Source organism: Xiphophorus hellerii, chromosome 6 (assembly GCF_003331165.1).
Source record: "Xiphophorus hellerii strain 12219 chromosome 6, Xiphophorus_hellerii-4.1, whole genome shotgun sequence".
In the NCBI taxonomy this organism is placed as follows: Eukaryota; Metazoa; Chordata; class Actinopteri; order Cyprinodontiformes; family Poeciliidae; genus Xiphophorus; species Xiphophorus hellerii.
Genome location: NC_045677.1, coordinates 16,769,140 through 16,797,088, shown reverse-complemented (window position 1 = coordinate 16,797,088; position 27,949 = coordinate 16,769,140). Strand labels below are relative to the sequence as shown.

General features: G+C 38.0%; 2 protein-coding genes across 2 annotated transcripts in view; one reads left to right on the top strand and one right to left on the bottom strand.

Annotated features, from left to right (window-relative positions):
• The window catches only part of LOC116721930 (phosphatase and actin regulator 1-like), a 47,676-nt gene extending 38,757 nt beyond the window's left edge, over window positions 1-8,919 (bottom strand). Inside the window, exon 1 of the mRNA XM_032565965.1 lies at window positions 8,705-8,919. Coding sequence (XP_032421856.1) covers window positions 8,705-8,816 — 112 coding nt within the window. The 5' untranslated portion in view covers window positions 8,817-8,919. The remainder of the gene's footprint in view (window positions 1-8,704) is intronic.
• Window positions 8,920-9,603: 684 nt separating this feature from the next.
• LOC116722025 (NAD-dependent protein deacylase sirtuin-5, mitochondrial-like) lies at window positions 9,604-17,771 on the top strand. Its single transcript, XM_032566106.1, has 9 exons — window positions 9,604-9,732; window positions 11,028-11,132; window positions 12,571-12,704; window positions 12,798-13,023; window positions 14,854-14,941; window positions 15,038-15,091; window positions 16,267-16,390; window positions 16,558-16,673; window positions 16,844-17,771. Exons 2-9 carry the CDS (start codon window positions 11,033-11,035, stop codon window positions 16,914-16,916), a joined length of 915 nt encoding a protein of 304 aa, XP_032421997.1. The 5' UTR covers window positions 9,604-9,732; window positions 11,028-11,032; the 3' UTR covers window positions 16,917-17,771.
• Window positions 17,772-27,949: the final 10,178 nt, after the last annotated feature.

Below are 27,949 nucleotides of genomic sequence, written 5' to 3'. Positions count from 1 at the left end.
GTATTTTTTATATAAACATTAGCGGGGCTGAATGTAAATATCTGAGTCTGTTTACATGGCACAACCCTTCGTGTAGATGTGAGGAAATTTACATTAAATCACAAGTAGTTCACCCAAATTTTAGTTTCAAAATTTATTGAATTTTTAAACAGTATATCATCCCACCTTCCCCCCAAAAAATCTATTAATCATTAAAAACAAACTTAATAGTGCATTCCTGCCAGTTGTAACCTTTCTACTAGTGTATGAGCACACAACAAAACTGGTTGGATTTTTATTTTACTTGACGAGAAAAAAAAGATGTACAAGAGAGTACCATCCAATGCATTAGGTACGGTCGAGGGCTTTATGCCCAAATGTTTAAGTTCCAAAATGAATCCTGGGATTTATGGCACAGTTTGGAGGGAGTGCTGAATGCTGCAGTGCAGCTTCGATTGAACTCGTCTCAGGTTTGCAGCTGCATTGAGGGGAGTCTGACTCTGAGAAGGCACTTAGTCAGCAGAATGGTCCTAAAGAGCTACTGCGCCATGGGAACTGCACTGGTGACACCTGCAACTAATGCCTGTGTTTAAACATTCATCATCTGCCTGATGCATGAAATTCTTGTCCAAACAATATATACATTTTGCCCTCACTGAAAATATCTAACATCATTCCCAGTCATTGAACATTTAAATGTCTTTTTTCACAAGAGTAAATAAAATGCATGTTGTCTTAAAGCACTTGAAAGCAGCATTAGAGAGTAAAATATGATGCTCTCTCTGCAGCTTTTCAGCCTTCTCTTCTTCTTTCTGCTCAGCATGCATTCATAGTTTCTATAAATATGAGCCATAAGTACCCCATCATGCTGCTTTCAGAGGCATTCAGAAACAACCATTTACATATCGTCCTTCATGTAGAAAGCACATCACAGCCAAACATCTTCCCTCAACATGTACTAAACAGCCTCTCAGCTTAAACTATCTTGCTACAGGGGTTGGTAGATGTTCTGGCCAGGTGGCACAGACGGTTGATTGAAATTGTGAGCAGCAAGGGTCCTTGATGTGGTGCTGCTATTTTTTACTCTGATTTTCCCACTCATGTTTTATTCAAACTCAGGATGCTTCAGTACAAGAAGGTCTATTTGATGCCAAGTACGGATGCTGGGTGCTTGGCTTCTGTGCTTCTGTCCGTTCCATGATCGTCTTTTTTAGTGCCAGTCAGGTGCTTTGTGACAAGGAGGAGCAATTTCAAACAGAAACTGACAACTGGTATACATGTCTTGCTTCTAATTATTGCCACTTTGTTCACCAGATTTGCAAATAGCATCCAGTGTCACGACAAACAGCTAAAAACATTACAAATTCAACTGGCTCCAGCTCAGCTGCGTAATGAGAAATTCCCTTTCCGTTTGAGAAAAAAAAACATTTGACAGCTTGGATTGATGACTAGAGTCTGTTTGTACCCTAGACACTTGTAACTGCAATTTGTATTCCTAAACCAGATATTTGATCTGACTGGATATACGCAAAACACAAGATTAGTTTGTGCATCAGCTAATTTTGTATGCGGTATTGTAGTGCTGGGTAACACAGAGTGCTATGAAACAATGACCTAATATGCATCTGGTGTGTATTGATTGTTTTCTTTTAGGCAGCCAAGCTCACTCTATGATGGAACTGCAACAGAAGTAGTGAAGGAGGGAGAGGTGGGTGGTGAATGAGAGGAGTTTAGCTTTTTTCCCCCTGCTTGTTGTGGCTGCATTACAATAAGAACACATGTAACACATTCCAGGTTTATATCTTTCTTTGCATTTGTTTCATATCAACAATTGCTCTGACCAGAAATTGGAATGTAGTATGCATGCATGCAAATACACATTCCTGTAATACACCATGCTATTTTATCTCTACAACATCCCCAAAGCAGCCAAGTCTGGGTTGGGACTTTGCCTCATTGTAGGCAGCTCAGCATTAGCATATTATAAATGAGGGAGCTCCAGCTTCTGGCACATACCCCCTCATGTTCCAGATGTTTAGAACAGCTGGCACACAAACAAACTGACACCAAATATGGTCCCTTAATAATTCAGATGAGAATAGAAAGTTATGAACAGAAGCCAAGTCTCGTTTTCATGGAGACTATTTGATAAGTTTTGCTCTGTGATTCATTTTCAAAAGTAATTTGTAAAATATTGTTTTTTTTCCCGTCTACTGTTCAATGCCATTGCAATGTTGTTCAATTTTCTGGGAAAGTGTTTTGCATCTGTTATTGTTTGTTTTCTAAATGTTATTTTGCTAAACGTGTGAGCCATCATGATCACTAACATTTTTGTTTGTTGTAAAATGTCATGGTCCAGCAATTATGTTGTATTATGTAGCAGACTATTCTACGAGTCATTCATTAAACCTTTCTTTTTTCTTCATTTACTCATTTTATCTGCACACTGAAATAAGATAGAGCTCTTGCCCAAACAATTCAAAATGAAGTGACTGAAATTGAAAAGATCATTTTATTTTGTTTCATTTGTTATTCACTGTTTTCAAATGCTGTACGATATAGTCTTAACACAGTTTAAACCGACGATTTAAACTGTGCGTTTATGAAAAAGACACAAGGGCTTTTTGACTGTCTGGGAATAAGTTAGGCTAAATCTTTACTTTAAAATGACCTAAATTACGGTAATTGTATTTAGTATTCTTAAACAATTTTATATTACTTTTTTCAGTTTCAGAATTTTATACTAATTTTAAACAATTTGGAAGAGCCCAGATGATGATGTCAGAACCTTGTAAGTTTCTAATTGTTTATCTCACAACATCTGATTTAATTGACCGCACACCGGTAAATAAATATTAAGTCGGCGCCTCAAACATACTGCTTCCTTGTGCGACAATAATTGGAAACCAACATAAATCAGCCAAGATATAAGGGAGAGAACTGTGGATCTCTGTCCGAAAGGGTGCAAAGTTCATCTGTTCAGACAATTACTTTAAAGTTAATAGCATAAAAGTATCCAGTCATCTTATTGTTTAGGAAGCAGATGGGTTCTGTGTTCCGGAGGTGAACATGTGTTTTTAGTGTAAAAATGTGTGCATCAATACCCAGACAAAAGCAAAAGATCTTGTGGAGATGCTGGCTAAAACTGCTAATAGGGTTTTCTTATCCACAGTGAAATAAGTCTTTTACCAGCTTGACCCCAAAGGCGACTCAACGAGGAAGAAGCAATTGCTCAAAAAGCACCATAAAAAACTCCTATTACAGTTTAGAAATGCAGCCAGAAATGCATCCAGGAACACAGCACTCCTTTTTTGGTAACATTTTCTGTGGACTGTTTAAATTAAAATTTAAGTGTTTGGCCATAATGACATAGCCCTCGTTTCAGACTGGCAGACAATTTGTGGGCAGAACTAAAAATAACTGTGTGTGAGCAAGTTGGTAAACAAAACCGACTCTGTATCATCAGTTCGATCCGGAGGAATAGATCAGAATTCCAGCAAATTATTGTGAAAAGCTTGTGGAATGATATATGATCAAAGTCTAATAGATTAAAAGACAAATTTCAGCCGTTGGGGAAAAAGCAAGATTTATAGTAACACAAGTCAAATTTCATCGTGTCGTGAACTAATCCCCACAGTTTGCAGTTCCTTAAGCTTTTTAGGGTTTCATACAGTGTATGTAAACCTCTGATTCAATTATATATAAAACCAAAACAAATGTTTCAAAACCTATAAATGTCTAGTCCTTTTGTCAGAGCCCTTTGTTGAATTTATTGTGTAAAACATGAGTCTGCAGACAGAAATCTCATTGCTGCTGAGATGAGCTTTTGACAAATAGACAAATAAGAGCGCTCAGACAACCTCACAGTCAAAATAAATGCTGCATCAGCATGCATCCCATAGCACACTAACAGAAAATTTGCATTTAAGCACATTTATTGTGTGCTCAGCAAAGTGCATATTGACTTTATTTCAATTGCCAATCTCTCTTAATTTCAGCAACCAACCCCCCCACCCAAAGGAGCAAAAAACAAACTACTATTCCTGGCAAGCTCTACATAGAGTGTAGGCTCTCAGCTGCTATGCTCTTGTTTGTGTGTGAGATCGCTAATGACATAAAGCTTTACGATGCTTAACGATGATTGAAATCAAACAACGTTAACTAGGTCATCCATCCATCCTCACCTCCGGCCTTTTGTGTTTTACGGCAAATCACACAATTGTTGAAAGCTGTGCACTGAATGATTCCATTAGGGTGGATTATGTCTTTATGTCTGTGTGCAGAGCTGGTTAACTGTTGAACAAATTAGTTTAGTGGTGACTCTAAGCAGGCTACTCCAATAAATCCATGCTCTTTTATTTCATTAGGAAGCCACAGGATATCTGTCATTTGTGCTACGGCCTTGGAAGATAGTGTTGTCACAAAGAGGAGGCTCCTACAGGGTTGACTGATTAACTATAAATCATGTAAGCAGTAGCAAATTACTCAAAGCATGTCATAAATCGACTGGTGCGGTATTAAATGTACATGGTCTACTCTTTATGAAGATGCTATTATGCATAAAAACCATTGATTTAATAACAAAATATTCAACTGGTCTGTAAGAGATGGGATTCATCTCTTGCACTCTTTACAAAGGCAAATATACTTATTTATGAGCATCATTAAAGAAAAACATCAACAGTAATCAAAACAATTGCCCTGAGTTGAGAACTAATTGCTTGGTTCTTGTTTTGCATCCCCAGCAGCCTAGGTTATTTATTATTGCTAAGCACCTCACCACACAACCACTTGACTTTTGGTTTCCTTGGCAATAAGCAAGCTAAATCCTGCTCCACTTCTTCAGGTGGAAGTGAGTCAAGCGAGCTGTTGTACAAATCGCCCCCGTACCATCCTAACGCTTTCGCATGAGCTAGTTGTGGAGCATAGAGAAAACTGGAACAAAAACAGGAGCACAGAGACAAATGACAGTCTGTTGTAATCGACAGCAGCGTTTCTCCACAGGCAAAACACTCCCTGGCACCAGCGCGCTAAGCCTCGAAGCATCCTTTCATTCATTGATCAAGAATGCACAAATCTTTTCCGCTGATGCCTAGGCTCATGAAGCAGTCACAGGAGCTTTTAAAACAGCTGACAAATTGTTGGCAAATGAAAAGCTGCACGGGAGCCATAGGTTTTCCTTCTTATTTACGATCATATAAATTCAGATTATTGTCCTCCCAGTAGGACAAGAGAATAAACCTGACACAAAATCATTAGTTAATTATTCAATTCCATTATGCAGCATTTCAAATGATGTACTAAAATCTTCTATCTTGGAACCTGTAAATTGTTTTGAACATAATTACTATTTAAACTTTTGGGAATGTTGGGAATCATGCTCTGCTTAGTACATGCAGTGCCTTGTAAAAGTATTCAGAAGCCCTTTTTCACATTTTGCCACAAACTGCTGGGATTTTATGAAATAGAGCAACATAAAGTTGCACATACAACAGACAGCAACACATCAGACAGGTCAGAGATAAAGCTGTGGAGAGTTTCAAAGCAGGATTAGGTTATAACAAAAATATTTTAAGCTTGGAAATTTTCATAAAGGACTATGTGATCTACTGTCGGAAATGGAAAGAGGTCTGCATAACTGCAAACATGCCAAAATATTAGAATATGTCCACCTAAAATGACAGAAAAGCTGCCAAAAGGCCCATGATAAAGCTGGAGGGCCCTTTAGAGAACCACAGTTCCACAGTTCAGGTGAGAGAAACTTTTGGCAACATAATTGTGAGCTATGCTCCCCAGAAACATTCCCTTTTATGGAAGAGCACAATGGAATGGCTTGGATCAGAGCACATGTATGTGATAACGGCTGAGTCAAATTCCAGACTTAGAGAAGTTTCCTCAATATGCAAAGGTAGGAAGCTAATTATTGGCATCCTTTCCAATATGATTATCCTGTCCAGGAGTGATGCTGAAAAACTTTAAGGCCAGATTACTGCAATTCTTTACTATCAGAAAGTCCATAAAATGTAATTACCGTATTTTCCGGACTATAGAGCGCACCTCACTATAAGACGCACCCACAAAGTTAAACAAAAAAAAAACAAAAAAAACAAACTGGAAACATGTATAAACCACCGGGCTATAAACCGCTGGTATCTCCGCCGCTCTTGGTTTTCCAATTTATCTGCTATTAAGGGCGCAGACCTGCGTCTCCAACGCGGAACCATAGATTCGTTCACGCCGAGCTTACATGCAGCGGCTATCGATAGCCTCCAACTTAAAAGCTGCGTCATATGAACATTCTTCGTGTTGTTTCCATGATGAGGGGGTATGAGTTTGAAAACATTTCTCCGTCGTGCCTGCTGCTAGCATGTACTTGTTTATAATGAAAATCAGCTCTTTCTTCTTTCATTTCCAATTTTGACTTCCAATGATTCACTTCCTGCTAAAGAGCCCCCTTGCGGTTAAAGAAAAATCCACAGGAAAACCGCACCGGGCTATAAGCCGCATGGTTCAAAGCGTGGGAAAACAGTAGCGGCTTATATTCTGAAATCTACGGTAGAAGCTTTCGGCTGATCCAAAATGCTGCAATGCTATTTTTTGATGAAAATTAAAAAGAGAGATAATATTTCCCTGTTTTAGCTTCCCTTCATTGGCTCCCTGTTAAATCCAAAATGGAATTTAATATTATCCTCCTTCTCACATTTAAAGCCCTCAATCAAGCTCTGTCATATATCAGAGATCTGATTATTCCATTATGTTCCATTGTTCCATTATAGCACTTTGCTCTCAAACTGCAGGTTTAATGGTCGTTCCTAGAATCTGAAAAAGTAGAAAGGGAGGCAGATTATTTAGCTATCAGGCTCCTCTCATGTGGAACCAGCTCTCAGTTTTAGTCTATGAGGGAGACACCCTGTCTACTTTGAAGACAAGGATTAAAACTTTATTTTTTGATCAAGTTTATAACTGAAATAGCTATATTTGGGAAATGGTAAAGGTGTAGAAAGACTGCAACGAAGCAGTCTTTCTCCAAGAAAAAGCTTTTTCCCAAGAGCTGTAAAATCCATCTGTCCAGCTCCCATCCACTCTGCCTATGCAGACACACTCACACCCATTTGCTGCACTAAGCAAGGACTGATTGAGACTTTAGCAACAGATATTTATATGTTTCATAATTTTATTTATTTATCATTGAGGGTAACACTGCTATTTTGTTATGTTCTAGGAACCTAATGACAAATAAAAATCTTATGTTTTATTAAGATAGCTGTTGGAGAACTGAAAATTTCTTCCTGTTAAAAGGAAGGTTTTTCTCCCCACTGTTGCTCCATGCATGCTCAATATGAGAAATTGCTGTAAAGTCAATGACACAACGCAACTGTCTGCTGTTGCTAAATTCCAGGCGCAGAGAATGCTTCAAAGACTGCTGAACTTCCTTAGAAAGAAAACTGTTTAAACTAATTTGAATAATAAACTGAGCTTAGCGCACTGTTTTATATTAAGGATCTATTGCAATGTATGTATGAATGAATTGAAATTACTTTTTCATAAAGTGCCTTAAGATGACGTTTGTTGAACAATGTTCCATATAAATAAACTGAATTTAATTAAACTGAACAGACAAAACTCCAAATACCAGTACTTTCAGCTTTAATAGCATTGAATCCATACGGGCACCACAAGATTTTCAAAATTTCAGATCACTGTGACAGATCAATGTTTTGTGTTCATTGGACACATACAATTCCAGGATATAGTGCAAGGAACAAAGTCTGTAGCTGTAATGTGACAAATGTGGAAAAAGTTATGAATATTTTGAATAGTACTGTTGCTGCATATAGACACAGCACCTCTTGCATGTGATGAATTGGTACAGGTTATTATGGACATTTTTAAAGAAGAAGCATCATATTTATAATGGCATTCTTAGTTATTGGATACAATAAGTAAGCATAGAAAAACAAATTTTAAATGTGTCAAAAAAAATCTAAATTTTGGTTGAGTTGAGTAAATCACAGGAAGGACTGTCATGAGATTTAAAACAGGCTGCTGGCTGCAGCATGTGTCCCAATTTCACTGTAGTGCAAAAGATCTGAATCCTGTTGACTCAGTCAGCATAAAATGCCAAGTCACCATGGTAACAGAGTATGCAACACACATGGATGATGGACACAGAGAGCTATTGTCGTATCTTTGTTACAAGTTGAAAACTGAAATTAAAATGTGGGGAATGTTGACAGTTATGACTAATAATTGGAAATAAAAACATAAAAAGAACTCGTTTGTCCATTCTGGATTTATGCATCACAAGCCTGAGCCACTGCAGGCCACGTTGGAGCGCTTCTTCGTATTATGTAATTGCGTTCAACAACAGTGGTGGTCCACACAAAACCGTTGTTCAAGCGATTAGAAAGAAATGTTCACTTGTTATTTATTTTTGCACTAAGGAAGCAAATTGCCTTTAGTGTCGGTCCATAAAGTTGCATAACATTTCAGTCACTACCCCTCTGATTACCAACAAGCGTCGCTGCCCATTGATAATTTCTGGAGGAATAAACCTCACCGCACAACTGTAACACCGGTCCACGAGGGGAAAATAAGATGCGTTCGTCTTCCTCGCTTAAAACAGGGGCGTATTGAACCATGACAACTACCCCAGTGGACACCGCGAAATCTGGCGTGCGTCTAACACTGAGGATCAGAGCGCAGGGCGGGCATGTGCTCCTACCTGTCCGCAGATTGAAAGATCTTCTGGCTTCAACCAGATATGGGATGTCGCTCGTGGAGCGGAGCCTCCTGAGCGGTCTTCGGTCTGAATTGCTGGCCGGTGTGGTCGCCATCAATTTGAGCCAGTGTCCAGAGATGACTGCTGGCCGACTGGGACAGAAGCAGAGCCGCACGGCCACTCGCGCGCTGGGAGGCAGCGATCGATGAAGAGGAGGAGGGAGTACACATGCACAGGAGAAGAAGGCAAGAGAGAGAGGGAGCGGGAGGAAGAGGCGTTGGTGTGAAATGATAAAAAAGTAAAAAAAAAAAAAAAAAAATTTTAATTCTTTTTTAAACACGAAAGTAGTAAATAAACTATTGTGATTGGGAATCAGCTACTTTAAAAAGAATTAAAAAAAACACTAAAATAAAGTGATTCGGTCACAATAAATAATAAGAATTCAGATGAACTGTTTTTGTTAAATTAGTTCTATTCAATGAAGTGTAATTTAGTTTAGTTTTTAGATTAAAAAATAATAAAATTATAAACAAATTAAATTTAAAAATGGTGAAACAAGTGCCTTTATTTGTGTTTCTATTTTTTATATATTCATTCAGTTTATTTGTATTTACACGTAGAGAATGAAAGAATATAAAGTCCACAGTTGAAAAAAATGAAACAGTTTAGAATATGTTTGTTTTTATCCATAGCAGTATTATTATTAGGCTATTATTATTATTATTATTATTATTATTATTATTATTATTATTATTATTATTATTATTATTATTATTATTAATAATAATAATAATGTAAATTGAGTGAAAATTGTTTTGGAGAGTGAATAATTATACCTGCCTGAGCGACAGTTAAGAATATCCACCACTAGAGGGCGCACTCGAATTACACATAATCTTGGCTTTACGACACTCTTGTTCCTTTGCGGTCCCTCCTGATTATTGAGGACAGATAGGTAAACAAGCCCACCGTGTCTTTCTCGTCAGACAAAAAGAAACTTCTGTCGAAGTCGGTGCAATTTAGCTCCACATGTAAGTTCCTTCAAAAAAGTGCTTTCGTCCACCTTGTTTTTGCTCGATGCAAGTTAAGGTTACGTGGTTTTCTTTGCTCTAACGACATCTTTAGGAGGCAGTCACGTACTTCACGACTGTTGGGCAACACAACACATCTGCATTTTGTAAAGAATCCTGAAATATAACGGCAGTAGGCTGCTACTTAAAAACTATGCTTGACATATTTTGTTTGCGAGTTTTCAAGTTAAAAATGTAGGTAACATCAGAATACCGACAGAGATTAAAGGGTGTATAATCCTTGTTTTGAATGGAGGATCTGGCATTCAGTACAACCTGTTTCCACTTGTTTGACTGTGTTTGTGTTGATAGGTGTGTCAGTACAACTATTTATTTTCTCCCGTTTCCCAATTGTTAGGTATTAGTTAAACAAACATATTCTTAAGCTTTCCTTACAAGGATCAGTGTGTACATTACTTGCCTTATCAGTGTAAAGATCCCCAGACTCTGTCGGTACTGTTGCAGCTTCTTGCTGCAATAAAAATACATCTCGGACTGCACAGCATTTTTACGCCATATCTTATAGTCATTTAGACGATATGTTGACTCGAGAAGTTACAAAAAGCATCAAGAGCAACATCATCCATTTGTTTCATTGCCCGAAAGCAAAATGCTGGAAGCTGTCTTGGGTGGTTTTTAAATTGTGTAAGTTTATCATAGTTGATGGTCACTAATTTGTCAAGGAATGCAGTGGAAATGGGCTTTGATAGACTACATTTACCTGGGAATGCATATAAAATATTCTAATGTGTCATGTGCTCTGCTTGCTAACAATATATTTGGCCAGTTGTATGAGTTTTCAGTGTCCTAGTCTACAGCTTTGGCCGGGAGCAATGCAGTAAGTGTAGGTTTTATTGCAGCCAAAATCGCCAACAATAAGGCAGTGATATATATATCTTATATCAGGCAGCTCTGCAACAAGACAGAAAACTGTTTTTGATGGTAAAATATTAGTCATTTGGGTCTTGCTTTCTGAAATGTATTTTGGTAAAGTTTTTGGGTTGGTGTCTTTTTTCTATTTTCACATTTGTAACATTTGTAAATCATAACTAACTGGATAATATTCTTAATTCAAAAATATTCATATAAAAGCTACATTCAGGAGCAAAAAATAGTCTTTGTTTTAGCATATAGGATGATATTTAAATCTCATAAGAAATATTACAAACCTTAAAGAAGTCTGAAACTGTGTGTGGAAAGTAAAATGACATGCTATTAAAAAAACTGGCATTTTTATGTTTCTTCTGATCTTTTAGTGACAATGCTTCTCAAAAGCCGAGCTGTCCTTTCACTTGGTCTTCGCATGTGCTCCACACATGTGACAGCAGGACCAGTGATTGAACCAGGAAGACCCAATTCAGGTAAAACAAGAGCTTTTTAGGACCACATAGACTCACTCTTTCTACCAGGCTGTATCTAGTAGAAAATTGTTTATCTATCCATCCATCCATCCATCCATCCATTTTCTTCCGCTTATCCGGGGTCGGGTCGCAGGGATAGCAGCTTAAGAAAGGAGGCCCAGACTTCCCTCTTCCCAGTCACTTGTTCCAGCTCCTCCAGGGGAATTCCAAGGCGTTCCCTGGCCAGCCGAGAGACATAGTCCCTCCAGCGTGTCCTGGGTCTTCCCCGGGGCCTCCTCCCGGTGGGACGCGCCCAGAACACCTCACCGGGGAGGCATCCAGGAGGCATCCTAACCTCAACTGGCTCCTCTTGACGTGAAGGAGCAGCGGCTCTACTCTGAGTCCCTCCCGGATCACCGAGCTTCTCACCCCGTCTCTAAGGGAGAGCCCAGACACCCTTCGGAGAAAACCCATTTTGGCCACTTGTATTCGCAACCTCGTTCTTTCGGTGGTGACCCATAGCTCATGACCATAGAGATGGGTGAAAACAAGTATGCCCACTCCTGCCCAGCGCCTCTCATCGTGGGCAACTCCAGAGTGGAAGTATGTCCAGCCTCTCTCAAGGAGACTGGATCCAGAACCAGAGCCAAGCTTCGAGGCGAGACCGACTATTTCTAGCCGGAACCTCTCAACCTCACATACTAGCTCAGGCTCCTTCCCCACCAGAGAGGTGATATTCCATGTCCCAAGAGCCAGCTTCTGCAACCAAGGATCAGATCGCCAGGGCCCCCTCCCTCGACCACCACCAATCCCACACTCCCCCCGACCTCTTTGGCCCCTCTCACAGGTGGGGGGCCTATGGGAGAGGGGACCCATGTCTCCTCTTCGGGCTGAGCCCGGCCTAGACTAGACATTACAGAGTTGTTTTTTAAAGATATTAGTATTATTTTAGCAAAACCCATGAAGTGTTTTCAACTTTTATTATGCTTATTTCATTCATTACATTAATGATTGTAAGGCGTGGCCATTGTGCCCCCCCTCCAGGCCTGGCCCCAGTGACCCGCGTCCGGGCGAGGGAACACCAAATCCAACGTTCACATCCATCAAAGGGGTCTACAATTGTTTAGGCGTTGCAATATTCAATGTAACTGGGATATACTGTATCTTGAAGACAAATAAACAAGTATTACTCTATTCACTAAATTGAGATTTTGGGTGAATTTTATGTAAATGGACACTGTTCTTGGTATAGGGTAATTTAAATCCTAACATGAGAAAAATCTAAAAACAACATGACTGTTAGATTACAAAAATGTAGTTTTAACAGTTTTGTAAGTTTCCAGCTTTTCATTTTTTGCAATTTTTTAAAACATTGTAAAAAATTGACCTGCTTTTGTTTAATTAAGATGATTTAAACTTAAATTTGTTGGATATTGATGAGTTCTTGTTTGACTCTCAGACATGTCTGAATTCCGAAAGGCCTTCGCTAAAGCCAAGAACATAGCAATCATCACCGGAGCAGGAGTGAGTGCAGAGAGTGGCGTGCCAACTTTCAGGGGAGAACATGAGAAGTGGAGGAAGTGGCATTCCCAGGTACATTTAAACAAAGAAGCTATGTCTGATTACAACATTCTTCCCTCTGAGCTCCATTCTTTAAACTTGTCCATGTGGATCTACCCCCCAAAGGACCTTGCTTCTCCAGAGGCCTTCTCTCGCAACCCGTCTCGGGTCTGGGAGTTTTATCACTACAGGAGAGAGCTTGTGTTGGACAAGAAGCCCAGCGCCGTCCATTTGGCCATTGCAGAGTGCGAAGCTCGTCTGAAGAAGCAGGGGCGCTCAGTGGTAGTCATCACCCAGTGCCAAGATGATTTGCACCGACAGGCTGGGTCAAAACATGTGCTCAAGGTTCACGGTGAGTATTAGTGGGAAATTCTGTAGTGATGAAAGTTGTAAGAACATGACAAGCAATTGTCTAGATTTTTTTCTGCACATTTTAATTGACCATATCAAAATGTGATTTGAATTTTTCTGTTTGAAGCTGATCCTTTCACTTGAAACGTAAAATAAAATCAATTTAATAGAAAAGTATCATGAAGGTTCCTCATAGCTAATGAAGTGACAAGTAATAAGAGTCTTAGACACTTGATGAGCATATGAAGTGGACAGATTCACTGCAAAAACACATTTTGTCAGCCATTTAGTCAATATGTCCTTGTGTCATAAAGAGTGCAAACAAAGAGACATCTTTGTGTTTGGGTTTTGGATTTTGTTGTGACCTTAGACACTCAAAGAACTCTTCACAATTAAGAGGAATAAATATTATAGCACACTATTTCTAAAAGTATTTACTTGTCTGTCTTTGCTTACATATGAGTTTAAGAGACATCCCATGTTTATATCACATCTTTAATGTCAGACCAACCTTTGCAATAATAACAGTTTAAACTCTTCTGGATTTGCTTTCTGTGAAGCTAAGGAGTTGTTGTAATTTTTGACTGTTCTTCCTGAACCGCATTTGTGTGGCCAGACTGTGACGTAATCTCATCCTAAAAGATTTTCTGCCATGTTAAGATTAGGGCTCTTTGCAGATCAGCCTCGTTCTTTCACACCAAATCTCCTCGTCTTTGTCTTTCTGGCTCTTGCTTTGTGCTCTAATGCAGAATCTTGTTGAAAAATAAGGGCTCATTCCCAAACTGTTTCCACAGAGTCATGAAATTACCCAAAAAGTGTCTTTATATGGTGAAACCTTAAGAGTTTATTTGACTGGAACTAAAAGGATGAGTTCAGCTCCTGAAAAACAGCCCTACACTATAATCCTCTTTGCACCAAATTTGACGTGTGACACAATGCAGTCAGGCAAGTGCTGTTCTCCTGGTAAATGCCAAAGACAGACCTGCACATTAGTTTGCCAGACAGAGACTCATGATCATGGTCATCACTGCCAGGAATTTGTCTCCATTGCCCCAGAGTTAAGTGACGGTGTTCTTTACTCCACTACATTCAACACTTTACATTGAACTATTTGGTGTAAAGCTTTACTGCAGCTGCTCAGCCATGGATTCTCATTTCTTGTGAAATTCTCTGTAAGATTACGTGAAGCTTGCAAGTCTGTAGCTAATGATCATGCACAATGTTGGTGATACTTCGAACCTAAGCATCTGCTGCATTGAATCCCTCTTTATGGAATTTACTAGTTCCCAAGAGGGACCCATTCCTTAAAATGTTCCTAGAAAGAGTCTGTATCTCTGGGTGCTTGTTTAGATACCTGTGTCATGAAAGCGATTACAACACCTGCATTCAACGATTCGGATGATGGAGTAAACTTTTTTTTTTGACAATATCATGCATCTTGTTTTTGCAAAGAGATTATGGTATTCCAGTGAAACATTCTTAAGACTCAGCACTGAATGTTTGGAATGGTTTTTTTTCTCAGGATTCCAAGCAGCACCACAACTATTAAAAAGATGAAATTGGGGCATGCTGTGGTGGCGTAGGGGATAGCGTGACCCACATTTGGAGGCCTTGAGTCCTCGTCGCGGGTTCGATTCCCGGACCCGGCGACATTTGCCGCATGTCTTCCCTCCTCTCTTTCCCCCCTTCCTGTCAGCCTACTTTCATATAAAGGACACTAGAGCCCACAAAAAGGCCCCCTGGAGGGGAGAAAAAAAAGATGAAATTATTTTTGTGTTCATTGCATTTTGTGTGCTGTCTGTATGTTTGCATGTGTGTGTGCAAACTGCAGGCAGTCTGCTGGAGACACGCTGTATGAGTTGCGGACAAGTGACTGTGAACAAGCAAAGCCCCATATGTGCTACTTTAAAGAGCAAAGGGTAGGAAGCCCTTGATGAATATACACACACTAATAAACATTCAGAATTTGTGGTCTGATCTCTTCTGTTGACTTTACACATTTTGTTTGTTTTCAGAGCACCTGGCGCAAATGTTCCTGATGCACAGATTCCTGTGGATAAACTGCCAAGGTGAGATTATCTACACACCATATTATTAACACTGACAAATATATTGCCTAAGCTTTTTGGCTCCCCTTTTTACTGATTTCAGGGGGAGTGTTCCTAATGTCTATGACATCTATGAAATATTTTGACAGAAGAACCTTTAATCTCTTTGCTTTTTAGCTGGTTAAATATTCATACATGATAAAAAGCAACTATTAAAAATTGTGTTAAGTTTTATATTTAAAACACTTAAGCAATGGTTTTCAGACTCATGGATTTCACTCATTTGCTCTTTAATATGGTACAAAAAGTCCATGTTTTATATTCTATTTATTTTGTATGCTTCTTAGATTTTAATAACATAAAAAGCAAAATGAAAACCGGTTATGTCTCACCCTAAAAGAACCAAGAAACAAACAAACTAAAACATTCAGTTCATTTTTTTTAGCTGAATGTCACTTTATGCTCTTCTGATTAGAGTAAACGGGGGATCTAATGCATGTGCGTGGTACATATACGCACAAACACAGCGTAAAAAGAATGTGCCAGCTTGCTGCTGGTAAAGAAACATCGTTCCAAAACAGCCCTCTGTTCTGATTTAAATTTTTAGCTTTGCTTTACTTCATTTGTGCCCTCCAGGCAGACAGCATTATCGGAGCATCACTCAGTAGGGATCATTTTTCAATAGAAGATGCAGAAGAAGAATGAGAGAAACTATGAAAGGAACTGTCTGCTAACACATTTGCATGAAAGCATTTGTTTAATGGCACATCTTATCAAGCTGTCCCACTTATCTTATTCTCATTTCAACTCTGTTGTGAATCAAACCTTCATAAATAAATGGCTGTATATGTATAATGCTAAGTAAGCATTATACATGTTTTACACATAAGATTTGGCTCCAGGAGATACGACACAACTCCACATGCCCTTTAAATTCAGAGGCAACGCAGGGAATTGAACTCGTCCACTAGAGGGCAGTGATGTTCTTCGAGGTCAAATTTAGCCTAAATATGACCAAAGTGTTCTGTATTCATTTCTCAGTGACATTTAGGTGATTGTCCCATTTTTATTTTTGACTTTGCCTTTGAAACATGTTTCTCAGCTGACTAAACCCTCATTGTTTTGCTGTTTTTAGTTGTTTTTTTTTGTAAGTAGGAGCTGAATTAACTTATACTTCTTGCTGCTGTTCTATAAAGATGTGAGGAGAGAGACTGCCACGGTCTTCTGAGGCCCAATGTCGTCTTCTTTGGGGAGACTTTGGACTCTCACATTCTGACTAATGTGGAAAAGGAAATTGAAATCTGTGACCTCTGTCTGGTGGTGAGTTGTCTTTTATGTAGGTACGTTGACACACATTTCACCTGTGTGACAGTTTTATGTAATGCCGTATTTTTCCAGAGTGTTAAGGACTTGACCTGAATTGCAGCATTGTCCAGAGAAATCTGAAGTTGACTCTTGGGTTATTGCTCCCTGTTGTTTACTTGCAGGTGGGGACGTCATCCATTGTTTACCCAGCAGCCATGTTTGGTCCCCGGGTTGCATCCAGAGGTGTTCCAGTTGCAGAATTTAATATGAATACAACACCAAAAACTGAATATTTCATGTAAGTCAGTAACAACACTAAACTTCTGTTTTAAAAACATATGTGATAGCCTGCATTTATTATAATGTTAGCTTAAAAAGAAACCAAAAGAATCATTAGCAGATATAACACCACTACTCCTCAGCGTTCTAACATTTGTCTTATCTTTTACTCTGTTTGATGGGACACAGGTACCATTTCCAGGGTCCATGTGGAACCACGCTGCCTCCGGCTCTGGCACCACATGAGTCAGAGGAATTGTAAAAATCATTAGGCTGTTTTTGTTTTTTTTTTAGCTGAAAGTTGGTGGTTTCTTCTACATTCTAATACAATCCAAAGCTGCTGTATTTCATCACAGTTTATCAAATAGCAAACTGCCCAAAAAAACAGTTTCTTTTTTTAAATGTTATGAATTTCTTAATACTTGAAAATCTTGCTTACAAACTGGAATCAGATCAGAGAACTTTTTTAACAAATATTGTCTTCTTAAAATAAAGGTGGACAAATGCAACTTCATTAGGAAAGGGAATGCACTCCACATTTCATACTTTCATAGGAAATGGTCTTCCTTCTTCAGATTAAATGTTTAGAGGAGATTCTTCTGTTAGTAGAAACAATTATGCTTTAGAAAGAACTAATATTTTTTCTTGTGCCAGTGGATGGGATTCCTCTGTTCCTTTGCTATCCAATGAACAGGTTTGCAGACATGCTCTTGTGCCTTTTCAAGCTGTTGATTCAACTTTGACCAAATGCTTGCTTATAAACCTCAAGTGCAAATCAACCAATGTTACAGAGATTTAGTCAAGTGTTTAGTTTACTGAAAATGGTAAAGGGTAAAGCAGAATAATTACTCCTCGTTGTGTTTGACGGTGTTTGATATTATGTCTGAAGTCATCTGGTTACATGTATGAAGTATTCAGGAGACATTAGATGCATTTTTATATTGTTCTGCGTCTTGTTTTCTCAATCTTATATGGTTAGAACAAAAAGCAATAACATGATTTTTTTTTTTTACATTTTCATTGTCTATGGACTATATGCACAGCTACTTTTTAAAGCATTAATACTGCTGACTCATTAACACAAAGCATATTAAAATTCTTCAGTGATGCATACTGATTTTTGTGCCGTTCATTTTTCTCCTGATTCATAATAAAAGAACACAATCCTGCATGTGCTTAATGTGAACACTAGAGGCCAGCGTTTAGCTTTCTTTAAGTTGTTTTATTTTCTTCTGGAGATGGGAGATGGAAACAATTTTGCAGTTTTGTTCAGTTGTTATTCCTGATTGTTCTATGATAAGGCTATTGAAAGAAAAGTAGTCAACATAAAATATTTGCATTTTGTACCTTTCACAGTTGAAATAGGTTGTAATACAGAAACATTTGTGTTAGAGCTGCACTGTTTATAACAGGAGTTCCCAAATTTTTCTGCTCCTGACTCATAAAAGAACAGTGATTTATTAAATTGAAATATAATTAGCATGATATCACTATTGCAATGAACTGCTTGGATGCAATACCTAGTAGGCTATTGCATCCAATAGCCTGCTCGGTTATTGGACCCAGCAGGCCACAGCAGGCTATAATACGCTGTGCTTTGAAAAAGTATTTGCTGCCCTACAGATTTCTTCTGTTTTTGCTTTTTTTGACAATTTGAAGATTTCCATTTCACTTCATCAAACAATTTTTAAAAGTTATTAATGTCAACCTGCCCCTATACAATAGGGCAGATTGACATTAATAACCTGCCCTAGGGGGTAATTACTGAAGCAGTAATTGTCCCACTAAGCCCAATAACAATTGTGGTAACTGGCAATATGTATTTTACCTTGATGTGGAGGAATTTTGGCCAACTCTGTTTTTTTAATCGATAAACGGTCTGTTTAAGGTTGTACCACAACATCTAAATCAAATTTAAGTTTCTATTTAGGTAAGGCCACTTCAATACCCATCTTCAGGTATTTTGTTTGCCATTGAGGGGCAAACCTATTTTGGATTTTTTGATGTGGCCTAATCCAAGTCTGCTTGAGTTTGAGGTCGCAAAATGATGTTTGGACATTATCCATCCATCCGTGAGTCAATCAATCAATCAGTCAATTATTTTACATGCTTATTATTGCCAGGGGTGCTGGTGCCTATCTCCAGTGGTCACAGGTGAGAGGCGGGGTTTAGATCCCACCTTCTCAAGTCACTTGACCTATCCCATCATCCTTCCATAAAAGGATAAGAAAAAGATTCACTTTCGCTTAAACATCAGTAATTGTATTTACCTGTAATGACATATTAAGAAAGCAATTTACATATACACATAGCAATTTTTTAAAGTAATTTTATACCCCTCTTAATCACTTTGAATCTCTAAACATAGTCAACAAATCAAACTCCTACTCTTACCAGCCTACATCCCATAAAATAGCTGCATTTGAGGCAAGTCTCTTCTTTACCTTTATTATAATATGGGTGCCACACAAGACGCACTCAGATGTTGATGATTGGCCTGAGTGACTTAAATGTAACATCCAAACGCTTTACTAGTACTTTATTGCACAATGAAGTGTTTAGCACTCATTTTAGAACACTTAAGAACTACCATAAAGTGGTTTGGGAAGCGCAGTCAGTTTTCAATAAAACTGTATAATGTGTTGCTTATTTTTTAGCTTTTTAAGATTGGTTTATTGTCTTTAGTTAACGAGTATGTCCTCTTTGCTTTGTTTAAAATCTCTCCATGCCTAATTTTTAAAAATGCTTGTCATAGTCTGCACTTGAGGTTAGGAAGCACTGGTCTGCTCATGGCAATGTACGTCTAAAATGCTCCTGCATGACTAAGTTTAACAGGTTTTTTAGTAAAAATAATTGTGATACATGGTTAGAAATAACTTGATTTGACCATGGAAAGTTATGTTCAATAGACAGTCATAAAGAGACTCTTTCAAGAGAGCCATTTATGCCTGTGGCCAAAAGGGAGAATGGTTTTGCGAGTATAAGTATGATCTCAGGGGAGCCTCTTATTGTAGGTTCGTTTCATGGCCACTATAGTTTTAGCTCTCATGATAAATTTTTTAGTTCACAAAGCAGAGCGGCTCTACACAAACTGATCTCGGGCCACTTTGGCAAGAAGCGTTATTTGTGGCTCCTTTTTTTTTTTTTTGTTTCTCAAACATGGCATCTAAAATCACATGCTTTCGTCTTTTAAAGTATCTCTGTTATTGCATCCCATCATCATTATCTTGATTAGATCTTCCACATCTGCTTTTCTATTGCTGGTGCCTTCCTGGAGGTAGACGTAAGGCCAACTTCTATTTGTCACTAGGAGAAAAAAAACACAGAGAGGCACTTAGTGGAAATCTCAGCTGTCATTTTTGGAGCAGGTTTGACCCGAGAACTCAACCTCCACTTCTTTTGTCTTTTTCCTTGTGGATATGAAGTGCAAAACAGTTTTTGAGATCTAAATTGTTTAGGGTAATAGATTTGTCATTGGTGGCAGCTTAACAAAAAAATATTTTTATTTAAATACATTTTATTGACACACATCTCTGCAATATTAGTTTTTAACTTATGTTAAATACATTGCAGAAATGCAAAACTCCTGGTAAGAAACAACCAATCAGAACCAGGTCTTAGCACTGTCAATCAAGCTTGTGTACGTGCTGCTCACATCCTCCCCCTTGCTACTACAACTCCTCACAGCAGAGCCTCTCGTGAATGCGCAGACTAGTTAGGATGGCCACTGATGACCGTTACAGGAATCTTGAGCAGCACTTACATGAGCTTGATTGATGGTGCTGAGACCTTCCTCCTGGCTCTGATTGGTTGTTTCTGACCTGGAGAGGTGTAATTCTGCCCTCATGCTACTAATCAAAACAGTTCTCCGGTAAGCAGTATATGAATGTATATGAACATATATGAATGCATTCATATTTATGCTGGGCCCAGCTATCATTTTATAGGAGTTGGCTCTTACTAGTTCACCACAAAACGTTAACTCTTAAGAGTCGATGCTTTCGAGCATGGCCTATCACTAGTGTATGTGCATCAGGAGAAAAATATGCCTGAACCAGTATGTATTCATCCTGCGTGTGAGTAAAACTTTTCATTTTATGTTCTGACTGGCAGAAATGTCAGAAAAAAGCAGGGAAGGCTGGCTGAACTTTCATAAATTTTAGACAGTTCCACACTGAAGCCATCCAGTTATACAGCACATGTCCACATCTGTTTAGAAAGACACAGTTCACTCTGCCATGTTAGCAGTGCGGGATGTATTTTATTTGACAGGCTGTGCTTTCATATGGCTAGTAGTCCTGCTTTAGCTGGATCGTGTTATGGTGTTTTTTTCCATAACCATTGAAAAAGAAAGTAATTTTGTAATCATTCATTACAACACTCTTCTATTGATTATGAGGTATTTTAATATTGCCACAGTTGAAATTCCTTTGGTCACTTTAAGTCTTCTAACAGCTCTAAAATAGCTAACAAAAGCAACACTTGAAGGTCCACAAATCCAAAATGGCATGAGCTGAACACAGCTAAGCTAAATACCTTCAAAAACAAACCACGACAAATGTAGAGCAGAGTCGAGCAAAGGCGAGCAGTGGAGAACAGATGAACCAATAAAAATAAAATTAATTAAAACCGGAGGTTAAATGCTTAGGGGTGAGTGGAGATAGACATAAAATGCAAGTGTGATAAAAAGATAATTATTAACAGCTGTGGAACCGACAGAAGATAGATGAATAATAACACAAATGAAGCTTGAACTACTAAACACTACAAACCATTGGTGAAAAGACTTGATATAATCTAAGAGTCATAAATGTAATTGCCCAAAGAACAGAACACGAGAATAACTAAAAACTAAACAAACGAATGAACTACTATGGGAAAACCTTAATGACAATAATATTATTGTCATTTTTATTCTAACAATCATAACACCTGAGGTAATTAAAGAGCAACACAAAAGAAAATCAATTCTCAAAAACCTTTACTTTGACATATTCTGCATCGTCCATTGTCTTAGTCTGTTGGTCTGTCCCTCTGTGTATTTCCTTGCCATGCACTGCGTGCAGCAAACTGTAGGTGCTTGGATTCAGTGTGGCACGTGATCCTTCGAAAGACAACCTTACGTATGATGGAGGACACTTAAACTGGACACAAAGACACATGCGCAAACACACGTACACACTCAGATTATCTGAATTATCTAAAGCTTTAAGAGGATTTCTGAAAAGTGGGTGTTGTACTTGAATCTCATGTGCCTGATGGCTATTGATCTACTCAAAGCTTACAAACAGAAACGTGTGCAACAAGTGCAGGTACTTCTTGCAATCATAAACAAGTTTCTTACTTTTTGTTTAGGCGTCTAATGTTGTCATTTGCTATATTAGGCTACATACTTACATGTACACTCAAGTTAAATCAAAAACTCTGAAATAAAAAAAAACTGTCTTTGTTTGCAGAAATGTATGTGATCAGAGATATTACCACTTCATTAACAACCTTGGTGTATATTCATCTAGGTATGGTGATGCTTTCTCACTTGACAGTTTGCTGACTACAAGCTGTGGCTCGTCAGCCTGCACTTCTGAGGAATTCAATCAACACCCTGCAGCACCCTGCCTCATATATATATACACTGCCTGGCCAAAAAAAAAGTCGCCACCAAAAAATGGTCACACTCTCTAATATTTTGTTGGACCGCCTTTAGCTTTGATTACAGCCCGCATTCGCTGTGGCATTGTTTCAATAAGCTTCTGCAGTGTCACAAGATTTATTTCCATCCAGCATTGCATTAATCTTTCACCAAGATCTTGTATTGATGATGGAAGAGTCTGACCACTGCGCAAAGCCTTCTCCAGCACATCCCAAAGATTCTCAATGGGGTTAAGGTCTGGACTCTGTGGTGGCCAATCCATGTGTGAAAAAGATGTCTCATGCTCCCTGAACCACTCTTTCACAATGTGAGCCCGATGAATCCTGGCATTGTCATCTTGGAATATGCCCGTTCCATTTGGGAAGACAAAATCCATTGATGGAATAACCTGGTCATTCAGTATATTCAGGTAGTCAGCTGACCTCATTCTTTGGGCACACAATGTTGCTGAACCTAGACCTGACCAACTGCAGCAACCCCAGATCATAGCACTGCCCCCACAGGCTTGTACAGTAGCCACTAGGCATGATGGGTGCATCACTTCACCTGCCTCTCTTCTTACCCTGATGCGCCCATCACTCTGGAACAGGGTAAATCTGGACTCATCAGACCACATGACCCTCTTCCATTCCTCCAGAGTCCAATCTTTATGCTCCCTAGCAAACTGCAGCCTTTTTTTCTGGTTAGCCTTACTGATTAGAGGTTTTCTTACAGCTACACAGCTGTTCAATCCCAACCCCTTGAGTTCCCTTTGCATTGTGCGTGTGGAAATTAAATTAAATTTAATTGTGTGCGTTCACAATTAAACATACTCCTGAGTTCTGCTGTTGTTTTTCTTCGATTTGATTTGACCAAACGTTTAAGTAATCACCGATCACGATCATTCAGGATTTTTTTCCGACCACATTTCTTCCTGGAAGACGATGGTTCCCCACCATCCTTCCAGTTTTTAATGATGCGTTGGACAGTTCTTAACCCAATTCTAGTAGTTTCTGCAATCTCCTTAGATGTTTTCTCTGCTTGATGCATGCCAATGATTTGACCCTTCTTAAACAGACTAACGTCTTTTCCACGACCACAGGATGTGTCTTTTGCCATGGTTGTTTAAGAAATGAGGAGTTACTCATTGCATCAGCTGGGGTTAAATAACTTGTTGCCAGCTGAAAGATAATCGCCTATGCAGTACTTATCCAATAGGAGGCTTGTACCTATTTGCTTAGTTAAATCCAGGTGGCGACATTTTCTTGGGCAAGGCAGTGTAAATAGATAGATAGATAGATAGATAGATAGATAGATAGATAGATAGATAGATAGATAGATAGATAGATAGATAGATAGATAGATAGATAGATAGATAGATAGATAGATAGATAGATAGATAGATAGATAGATAGATAGATAGATAGATAGATAGATAGATAGATATGTGTGTGTAGAGTTTTTGTGTTTATTTTGTAGAAATCAGTTTTCACTTTTTGGGGGTCATTTTGTTTGAAAAAAGCCAAATTTTGTTGATTTTTCTTTTTTTTGTAAAAAAAAAAAAAAAAAAGAAATATAAAAAGCAAATTATCTAATTCACACTGTATATACCGTAAAAGGATTTCCCACTTGATATTCAATAAATTTCTGTAAGTATAAGCAATGCTTATTCCCTGTGCTGGCACATTCTTTTTCCCAATTTTTATTTATTTTTTTTTACCTATAATTCCTATGAGACCTCTCTCATGTGTGGATTATTTTTTCTTTAATTCCTTTGTTTGTGTGGATTACTTGGGCTGCTGCTGACATCTGGTAAAAATTAAATTTCAAAAGTGTTACAAAGAGAGAATTTAACTGTAGATATTTTTCCAAGCTTTGTTTTCTGCCAGAATCCAGAATCGAAATGTAACACATTGTATGATTCTCTCAGGAAATAGTTGGATACTAGTTGAGATTTAAAGAAAAACAGTGACAATTTGTCTGTCTTTTAATGTAATTATAATATTACTAGTTAAAATAAGATTAGGGAATTCATCTCAGTGGATGCATTTTTTTTCAACTGAATTGTGTTTGATTGCTTTACTTTATTTGGATAGCCACCATAATGTTACACAACGAAGCCTATCAACAAGTTACATTGTATGCTTCTTCAGGAGTAATAAAACTTATTGATCTGTTGTGACTACTAACATGTTCTGCAGAGGAGACAAATGACTTGATGTGCTAAATGAAGGATATTGTTCCATACTTTCACAACTGAGTCAAGTTTTGATTTGGTAATTATGAGTGGATTTTGTCAGCCATGACTAACGGTCTTCAGCAGATTTCTGCTCAAGGCCAATTGCTGGGTCATTACTTTCAGATTTCAGTGAAAACTACTCAGACTGTTCATTTTCATTGTACTTCCCACATAAATAATAAAAGAGAAATTGATTTACCATTAGGTCGCAATGCAAATGTATAAAAACATACATGCAAATTCTATGTTGGTATTTCTTCAATGCTGCTATTTCTCTGCAGTCAACACTCTAAAGTGACACCGAAGGGAAAACAAACTTTACTTTATTTTGGCTTAGCACATTGTAATTATAGCTGACATTAGCTAATTTGCAGCTTGTGTTGCTAGTCCCTCCTGGGTATGTCTTGGCTGTTTCATTTGCTGCTGTTGAGCCAGCAGATGAAACAGCCAGTGTGCAGATGTCCTGTGTCTGTGCACTGCTGGGGATTGCTGGTTTCTCAGCTATCATTACAAACAATCTTCTGATGACAGCAAGTGTAGACCACCGTTTAGATGGGGGGGGGGGGTAACACGTCTAAATATTCTCGTTGATATGTACTCCACATTTCCTTTTCATCCTTTTTCTGTCCCTCTGGAGAAGTAATTTATGTGTGAACTGTTTCCAGACACTGAACATCCCTGTTCCATGATAATAGGCACTTTTATTCACGGAGTAATTTGTGGCACGTCTTCCTGCTTTTACTATAGAAGAAGGCAAACCCTATTTAGATTGAAAATACATTTTATTCTTAACATATTTATCAACAAAAGTCAAAAATGAGTTTAACCCCTTAGATAAAAAGTGGAAGAAAAAGGATACATAATTTTTAAAATGTTTTTTTTTTTTGTTGTTTTACAAATAATCAGGTTTGTCTTGCATTTGTATTCAGTTCCCCAGAGCCAACACTTTGTAGAAAGAGCTTTTTCACTGAAACTTTTGTGGCATGTCTCTACTGGCTTCGCTCAAGTCTTTTGCATCTTCATTTTGCATACAGTTTTTTTTTTTTTGTAGCTCTACTTTTCTTTATTTGACGTTTAAATTGGAAGAGAAAGAAGCATATAAGCTATAAGATTCAATTCTGACCTCAAATGAGTGGAGTACCTTTTTCTACATATTTGTTATGGCCTGTACATGTTTGTGAAAAACATTTAATAATAATAACTTGTAAACTTTTAAGTTAAAACATTTCTGTTTTGACTTGTAAAAAAGTATTGAAAACCATTTATCCTTCCATTTTCACTGTAATACTTTATATTTAAATATTTCATGACCTCCCATTAAATCACAATATCTTTTGTGGTTGCAACATGAGAAGTTAGGTTACAAACAGCTTTGTAAGGCACTGTAGATGAGCTCCAAAAAAATATACATCTCATGTCAAAGAAAAGAAGATTTCATATTTAGACATATTGTGATGGAAAAAGATCTGAGACACATGCTTATATTTTCACTTCATATTAGATGTGTAGATAATTTCTATCTTTTGCTTTCATTTCATTTTTTTCTTTTGTATTGAAAAAGTCAAAGACACAATTAGACATGAAGGCGGAAAAGAAGAAAATAATGTTTTAGAAGCAAAGCATGCAGCAGGAAGCTGGCTTCCTCACTGTCCCTTTTGTCTGGTGCCCTTGGAGTGCAGCTTTGTGCTGTGAACTCCCATAAGACCTCTCTTTGTTCTCAGAAGATAAGGCCTGACAGAGTGTGACCGTCCACTTACACCTGAAGTCACCAAAAGCGTGAAGAATAACAGGTACACACAGAACGATGCTCAATTCCTGCTTAGCCAAAATCAGACCAAGAGGCTCCCCAGCAATCAAACAATAAAATAAGTGCAAAATAGTGACATACAAATTGATTCTTCCAGAACATTGGTTGGAATGTTATTGAAGGTGACATAAAAGAGAATTAATATATAGCTGCTTTGTCATTGGGAATCATTTTGGAGATGCAAGTCTCAAAATGTTGAATTATGGATATAGGCAGTGACAGAAAATCAGTAACAGATTAATTACAGCCTGGTTGACAGACTACAAATTATAAGAGCGTGTTATTTCATTTGCATATCACCTTGGTGAGAAGCCCCTGCTGACAGGCGACATACAATAGCATGATTGTCATGTTTATGTGTCAGCTTATTAAGTCCAGGACATCTATGTAGATAAGACAGAATACCAGTGTGAAGGCAAGGTGTCCTACATCCTGTGTCCCACATCTCAGTGTCTCTCTCACTCTCAGAGGAGGAAATGCTGAGAAGACAGACAGGGAAGGCAGACAGGAGAAAAGGTTGAAACAGAAGATTTAATCTAACTTGTTTGATGTGACAGAAAGCAAACTGATGATCGGTTTGTTGTCATGATTGCTGCTCTTTGATTAAATATTCAATTTTCCCATTTTTTTTATTTGAACTAGTCTATGTTGTTATTTATCTTTATACTACTACACTTTTAATGTATATAATGTTCAAACTTTGCAACTAATAGCAATAATTCATGTTATCTATCTATCTATCTATCTATCTATCTATCTATCTATCTATCTATCTATCTATCTATCTATCTATCTATCTATCTATCTATCTATCTATCTATCTATCTATCTATCTATCTATCTATCTATCTATCTATCTATCTATCTATCTATCTATCTATCTATCTATCTATCTATCTATCTATCTATCTATCTATCTATCTATCTGTTTGACGATGCCTAATGATTGAACAAATGATTTTATGTTTATTAGAAAACTTTGACTTATAAATGCGAATAAATTAGGTGAAAACACTAAACTTGATAAAACTAATCACCATACCTAAAAATGTCTTACTCTTTCTCTCTCTCTCTCTCTTTCTCTCTCTCACACACACACACACGCACGCATTCTCAAAAGAATCATGCAAGAATGAAACACAACAAAGCATAAATTTCTCAAGCCTAACAACTTCACAACATAACAAAAACAATAATAATAATGATTCAATTGGACCACTTTCAAAACAATAAATTACACTAAATATAGTCACAAAAATGTCACAAATCCCTTGCTTTGAATTCTGTCTGTATACCACTTTTTTTCTTTTCTTTTTTTTTCTTAAAACAGCTTCCTTTTTTGTTTCTCAATTTGGCAGGCAGCCCTAAACTAAACCTCCTTGTTTCTATTTTTCATCCCATCCATTCCCCTCTCGCTCTCTTTGTTTATCTGCCACACTCTATAAACTCACTCCATTTCTGTGCTGGATCAGTGAAAGCTGGGACACAAACAGCTGAGCCAAAGAGACACACAGACAGGGAGAGCTGTCGGGTGGAGGGCGGGGAGAGGGGACAGAAGGCGTGCGGGAGTCGCCGTAGCATGGTCGAGTGCTGGACTTTGGCACTGGCCGTCCATCTGTC

Coding starts and splice junctions, on each gene's coding strand:
- LOC116722025 (XM_032566106.1), top strand. CDS start 11,033: ATGCTTCTCAAAAGCCGAGCTGTCCTTTCACTTGGTCTTCGCATGTGC. Junction 12,705..12,797: donor GGAGGAAGTGGCATTCCCAG/GTACATTTAAAC, acceptor TACCCCCCAAAG/GACCTTGCTTCTCCAGAGGC. Junction 16,674..16,843: donor CCAAAAACTGAATATTTCAT/GTAAGTCAGTAA, acceptor GATGGGACACAG/GTACCATTTCCAGGGTCCAT.